At 20.0% G+C, this 7,668-nt stretch overlaps 1 protein-coding gene across 1 annotated transcript; it reads left to right on the forward strand.

The window, feature by feature from the left end:
- Nucleotides 1–2,113: 2,113 nt before the first annotated feature.
- On the forward strand, nt 2,114–3,652 carry LOC105368127 (uncharacterized protein C15orf41 homolog). The gene is made up of 6 exons (XM_011507047.1): nt 2,114–2,265; nt 2,378–2,482; nt 2,566–2,696; nt 2,793–2,872; nt 3,131–3,180; nt 3,241–3,652. The coding sequence occupies exons 1-6, from the start codon at nt 2,168–2,170 to the stop codon at nt 3,611–3,613; spliced, it is 837 nt and encodes a 278-aa protein (XP_011505349.1). The 5' UTR covers nt 2,114–2,167; the 3' UTR covers nt 3,614–3,652.
- Nucleotides 3,653–7,668: the final 4,016 nt, after the last annotated feature.

The raw sequence follows: 7,668 nt of genomic DNA on the forward strand, positions 1-7,668 counted from the left end.
TTTATTTCTATTCATTGTCTTTAACAATCCTCAAAGAATAATATTTATTTAATATTTAAGCATATTAAATTAATTAGATCATTTATATAATTTATTAGATAAATATTTATTTGATTTTATGGTATGATACGTTCAATTAAAAATATTTTATAATAAAAAAGAATTTATTCCATTTTAAACTATTTTTTATTAATAAAACCTGTAGATTAGATGTGGGTATAAGTAATGAAAGGTTTCATAAATATGATTATAAACAAAATTTTACTTTTAAACTCCAAGACTAAACTCAGTAAAATAGCAATTACAATTTTAGACATACAAAGTTTTTATGGTATATGATGTCTATTCTCTTAAATATATGACTTACCAAATATACTGTATCAAATGAATTCTTTTTTAAATCGGTGTCTATTTGCATTATAATTTAAGACCTTCATTGAAATCAAATGTTACTTATAAAAGTTCACAATCAATTATATTAAAAAATGTTTATTTTAAAGTACATCCTTTGAAATTATAATAAGTTAAGAAATTATTAACTTCATAAATATTATATATTAATTAAAATCTGTTCAAATGTGTAGATACTTAAAGTTTTTAATATATTCTATATAAAGCGTATTTTTATCATATAAAATAGTTAATCGTGCTCGTAATTTTTTTAAAATGTACATACAAATTGAGTCCTTTTTATCAGAATTTTAAATGAATTAATAATTTTGTATAACTTATGAAGTAATTAGGTATACAAATCAATTCAAAGAAAACTGCAATTTATTAAATTCAATAGATAAACAGAAAAAAATTGAAAAGCCATAAAAGTATTTTATTAGTTTCAGTTATTTTAATTTTTTTATTTTTCATAATCAGTTTCCATAACAATAAATTCTAATTTACTTAATGAATATACCCCTATAATTTTAATTTCTTGTGTATTTATTATTTAAGATATTTATCTTTTGAAAATGATTTATTTATTTTCAAATTGGTTTTCTTAAAAATAAATAAGTTATATTAATTATGTATGAAAATTAAATTAGAATTAAAATTAATTAAAATTAAATAGAATAATTATAGATAATTAATTTTATAATAAAATTTGATATCTAACATGACTTTTTATCACATGTTAGATAACATGCATTAGAAAATTTATTGGAGAAAAATATTATTTTTATGAATTGCATGCATATATATTCTTAAAATACATCATGCATTAATGTATATTAATAGCAGGCCTGCTGGTGAATATGCATTATATATTTTTATTTTATGTTTATATGTGCCATTGTGCTAACAGTCATTGTAAACGACGTGCAATAAAAATAACTTATAATAAACAATTTTTATAAATAAAAATTACAAAACTTGGAAACTAGATCGAATTATACGTAGATGCAATTATCAGATAATTATTGTTTAATATGCGTCGAATTTTTTCTGGGAGCTTATACATTGTTGTGCAGCTAGATTTTTCTGAACAGCTTTTATTAAATTAAGCCGCGGAAAAAACAATTTTTTCTTCAAATTTATTATATATAGTAGTTTGCAATAGGATAGATTAAGTATCTACAAAATACAATTTGTTTTCAATAATATCCGCACAGATCTATTTAATTATTAATAATTATTTTACTTATTTTCACTTCACGATTATTTTTTAATCAATTAATTTCTGGTATAATTATTTTAAAAAATTCGATTATGTATAATAGTTAAATATATTTTTTCAAATTCGGAACGACCATTTAATAGATCAAATAACCAACGTAAAATATTACTGCGCAGAATCCAAAACTTTCTCAGATTCCTGCGAAGAATCCTCAGTTCAATTATTAATAATAATCGAATTTTTTTATTAATAGATAGTCTAAACTTTATCTAAACTATCTGTTTAAATTTCAGTTGATATTTATAAAATATATATTTGAGAAATTAAATATTATTTATATTTTTTTTATATGAATGGTGTTATGTGATTAACATAAAAAACTTTAAGTACAATATTTTAATTTAATTTATAATTATATTCAAACAACATTCGATCTTATAATCAATAATTACAATAATTTTTAACGTATTTATGCAATATTATTGAGTAAATGACTTAGGGGTTAGAGTTATATATTTGTTTAAATTTATTTATTCAATAAAAAATTTGTGCATAATGAAACTTGAAGAATATAAGCAAATACAAAAAACGATAAATGAATTTCAAGGCTTGTCAAAGGATTGCTCAAAAATGTTAATCACAAAATACAATAGGTACTATTCTTTTTTTGTTCAAAAATATTTTACTTAAATTAATATAAAGTGCAATGGTTATTAAACAAAATAAATATAATATTAGTAGTAATAACAATTTTGTTATGCCTAGTGTTCATCCAAACACTTTGTATAGTATTTTGAGCCAAGAAATACAATTTAGAACACAAAGAACTCATCACAAAGTTTTTGAAACAGAAAAAGATTATTATGAAGAGTAAGCTTAAATTTATTTTTAATAAAATTAAACACTTTTTCATTTCTGAAATTTATATATTGATTGAAAATTATATTTTATAGATACTTAGATGCAGCTAAAAAAGGAGAACCTCTTGGAATTATAATTAGAATGGCTGTAGAACTTAATACTTGTCCTGCATTATTAGCTCGTAAAGTATTGGAAATATTTCTTGATAAGATGCCAAATAAGTGTAAGTATATATTTATTTTTTTAAGTATGTATATGATAATTCATATTTAGATGTTTTATTTTATAATATTAAATATTACTGAGATTAATATTTCAGGTGATAAATTAAGTATTAGCAAGATGATGAAAGATACTACTCTAATTTCAAATAAAGATCTTGCTTATGAAATCTACTTGGTAATATGAAAACTTAAAGAAAATCTTATTCGGTAGTAGTCAAAAAAAAAATTCTTAAAAACATTTTCATATTTAATAAATTTTATTATTATGTTTATATCAAATACTTTCCACATTTATTATTTTTAGTAATTGATATAATATAAATTATAGAATGTTTTTATAGAATTGAAGACTAACATTAATTTTATTTTTCAATCTTAAAATTGTATTTCATTCATATTTTAATTTCCAATATTTATATTAAAAATCTTTTAGTGTGTATTATATGATGATCAATATGGGGCAATATCAAATGCAATTAGCAGGTGAGTATAAAAGTCATTTATTAGATTAATAAAATAATCAATTTTATATTTACAATATAGCTCTGTTGGGGAAGAGTATGAATTCAAATTAGAAAGATTATTGAATGAACGGAATATTCCATATTATAATGAAGACTATCTTCGAACAAAAGGTTATGACAAGACACCAGATTGTAAATTGGAAATTCCAATAGCTGTAAATGGATTTGTTATAAATTGGATAGAATCAAAAGCTCGATTTGGTAGTCCTATTATACATAAAAAATATATCAAAGAACAATTTTTGAGCTACTGGAATAGATTTGGACCAGGATTAGTTATTTATTGGTTTGGTTTTCTTGATAATATCATTCAAACAAGTGAGAATAGATTTATTGTAATGGATCATTTTCCAACAAATATTATCTACATGGATCCGAATTCAATAAAATAAACATCAATATGAGAATGTTGCCTATATTATAGATTTAAATTACACATATTTCTATTTTCACAATAAAGTGAATGCAAAGTATTTTATTAAACACTTCTTATTTTCTATAATTACATATAATATAAACATGTTTTGTAATTTAATAAATTCAAAAATTTTTACAAATTTTTAATAGTTTTCAATACTTAATTTAATGATAAAATATTAATTGATAATTTTAAAATTAATAAACTATTTAAATTTTATTTAATCTTTTTGAAAATTCCAACCGTTAGATAGATTTAAACTATTTTATATAATGAAGTTAAAGAAATTTACTATTATCTACATCATGTATGTAATATTTATTTAATGTTTTTCTAGATGTTATTTGCATTTACTGAAAATTAATAATATAAATGCACTTGAAAAAATGATCACAATTATATTTAAATTATATTAATAATTCAATTATTTAATTTATAAATTATTGAATACTTAACATTTGAATTAAAAATTAAAAATGATATAATAAGTACAATATAAATTCAAACATTATATTATTAACATATTATATTTTTACTCACATATTCATAATATATATTCTGATAAGAAAAATATAAATATAAAAAAAATAATTTTTGAATATTCAATAATAAAAAAAAAATTAAATTACTAAAAATTGTTTTATAAAATAATTATTGTTTTTATCTTAATTTAAAATATATAATTTTTCTCTGAACAAAAAATTGAAATTACTTTTAAGTTATTTCTGTGTAGAAACTACAATTATATTTTATTTTCTATCTTCGATACAGGGATAAGGATAATTTAAATACACTAATTGCCACACATACACAATGATGGCTAATCTTATTTGATTAGGTAACAGACACTAAAAACAAAGTAATTTTTTTTAGATTTTATAACTTTCTTAACATAGCTAGTTCGTAATGAGACCTTTTTAATGAGTTTACCGCTTTGTAAATAATTTTTGCACTAAAGTAGTTAAAAATTAAATATTTGCAAGTAAATGAAAAAAATTAATTATTAGCGTTTATTAATAATTATTGTAATAATTAAATTAAAGATAAAAATAAAAAACAAAAAAAAAATTGCAACTGACAGTTATTAAATAGTCTATTGATAAATATTATAAATAAAGAAAGCTGCGGATAAAATATTTGTAAACAGTACAAAGAAAAATTGTCTATTAAATTGAAGAAATTAATTTGATAGTTTAAAACTCTTTTCGAAATAAATTGTGTAATCTAAACGGCAGTGTATAACAAAATTTGAAAATTATGATATACTGAAACATGTTTTAACAAGACAACAACTTTCCTATGGTACTTAGGCTGTGAAATGTAGAGTAATTTAATAAAAGTTGTATACTTATCATGACTGCATGATTAGTGTGTTTCGCCAAAATAAATAGTCTTGCATTTCCTATACTCTAGACTAATTATTTTAGATCAGCATACCACTGTATTTCTCAAATTAAATTAAAATTTGATTTATTAAAATATTGAAAGTTTTGCTCATTTTAAAATATTAATACTCACCTGTAACTTTTTAAGACGGTTCAAATTGATATTTATTTGTTTTGACCAAGTAGTAATTGTTTATCATCAATAATTCGTTAAGTTACCAAATGCACTGTACTTTATTTCATGAAAACTAAACTGTTAATTTGCATATATAAATTCTTTGTTTTTACCATTTTATTCACTGATTTTAATATTGCATACTTATAAGCTTAGTTATACAAACAAGAGAACCAAACGATATTGAAACATTCTCACTGTTTAGCTTATCAATCGCCTTTCTTTGACTTTTTTCTTCATTGTTCATTTCTTTTTACTAGTATTCAAGATTTTCAGATAATTCTTTACTTTCTTGTCATATGATTTCACTATATTTATATGACCAAATCTTTGATTTATAATGTCGAAAAAATATCGATAATTGTGTATTTTCATCAAGTGCGTGATTTCTAGAATACAAAAAGTTAATTGTCAATTTTTGAATTTTTTGACAATTTTTCTATTAAGTTTCTTTTATACGTATCTTTTAAATGTCCTATATTTTCAAGATTTAAGATTAAACAAAACATTTATAATTTAAACATTTTTTTATAAAACAATGACAGATTGTTGCATTTACTTCATTAATTATACAATTATCATTTTTTATATACTATTGACAATAGTGTAAATCTAACTCTTAACTGATTTATATAAATTGAATTTTGATATAAATTAAAAAACAAAAATGTAAAAGGAAAAATGAATTAAATTCAATATGCTAACAGATGGACACAATTTGTTATAGCTATATTGTACATTTCTAATACAATAGAATTAAAAATAATATAATTAACTACAACCCACACTTTTCATTGCAAATAAAAATCTTTATTTAACGAGTAAAGTTTCTTGAAACTAATTGTGCTGACCAAGGCATATAATATTTGTACCCAATGAATTTCCATTTCGTATAATTTATTTTAACAATTTCTTTTCCATACATAATACAAATAAAGGTTTTATAAATTATTTATAATTATAATTAATTAACAAATTAAAAATATTATTATATTAATAAATTTATTTTGACTTTAATTTTTAAATCAAGTAACTATTGCATTTATAGAAGCAAAATATAATTAACACATTTCAAAAACAAAAATGTATGAAGTATTTGACTTATAAATGAACGAGAACAAGATTTTTTGGTATTTAACTATTGGATTATTGGAAACTACACCTCAAAGAAGTATAGTCATTTTAATCACAGTAACAAAATATTAACCTTTATATCACAAAAAAAAGAAAAAATTCTCAAAAATATTAACGAGCACAAGAAACTATTCTAACCATTGAAAAATTAGCATGGATATCGCATCGTTATGAACAACATTAAAATGTTTTACTTCCAATCTCTTGTAATAATAAATATATGCAATGACTATTTTATAAAAACTTACATTTCAGTTATTTTAATAAAATATTTAAAAATAGAACACATAAAAATAAAACTTAATAATACTATTTTTAAAGAATTTTGTTGAACGAATAAGAAAGAAGAAAGGAAAATAAATAATGAAAAAATTGTTTCTTTTTGTTCAAACAGACTTTCATATTAATTGTCAGATTCCAAAATATAAGAACTTTTACCATTATATCGTAAAATGCTCACGAATTAAAAGTTAAGTTCGTTTAATAAAAAAGGTAATAAAAAAATTACATTACAAATTTCGCTTACATGTTCAGCTATTGGTTCAAACAATATAATTGATATTATTGATACACATACATGTTATATTATATTATTATTTTATCAACTTGATTACTTATTCTCTAAAATTATAATAATTAAAGTTTATAAGAAAGAATTCCATTTTTTGAAATCTTTTACTTTAAAAATGTGAAAACGTATGTTTCGTTTTTATTTTCATAAATAATTATATGCAATAAATGTTATATGTATGCAATTATATAACTCATAAATTAAAAAATTGATTATATATATGCATAATTTCACATGAATATAAAATTGATCGCATTATTATAATTCATTAGTATATACTAATCTAAAATCGCTAACATTATGTATAATTTAACGAGATATTAAATATATTTTATTTATATATTAATATATACAATTATATATATATATATATATATATATATATATATATTTGTCTATATTAAAATTAAAATTAAAAATAAAGATAATGACAAACGTAGAATAATCAAAGTAACAATCAATTTAAAAATATTTAAATTAAATGTCTTTGTCAAAATAATAATCTTCAATTTCAATCCATATTTCATGTTTATATATGTACAATATTTATAATTAAAAATAAATAATTATTTAGTAAAATATGTTTTCAGTCAGATTAATATTATATAAAGTACATAATAGTTGTATTTTATTTTAGAAATCAACTTAAACTTCAAGTTCTTTAATTCACATTAAATTATCGCAAAATGATACAAAATTACATTATAAATACACAAGGTTCATAAGATTATATTTAGCATAAAGGACTATAAAAGATAATGGGA

Source organism: Ceratosolen solmsi, unplaced genomic scaffold (assembly GCF_000503995.2).
Source record: "Ceratosolen solmsi marchali unplaced genomic scaffold, CerSol_1.0 scaffold6, whole genome shotgun sequence".
NCBI lineage: Eukaryota > Metazoa > Arthropoda > Insecta > Hymenoptera > Agaonidae > Ceratosolen > Ceratosolen solmsi.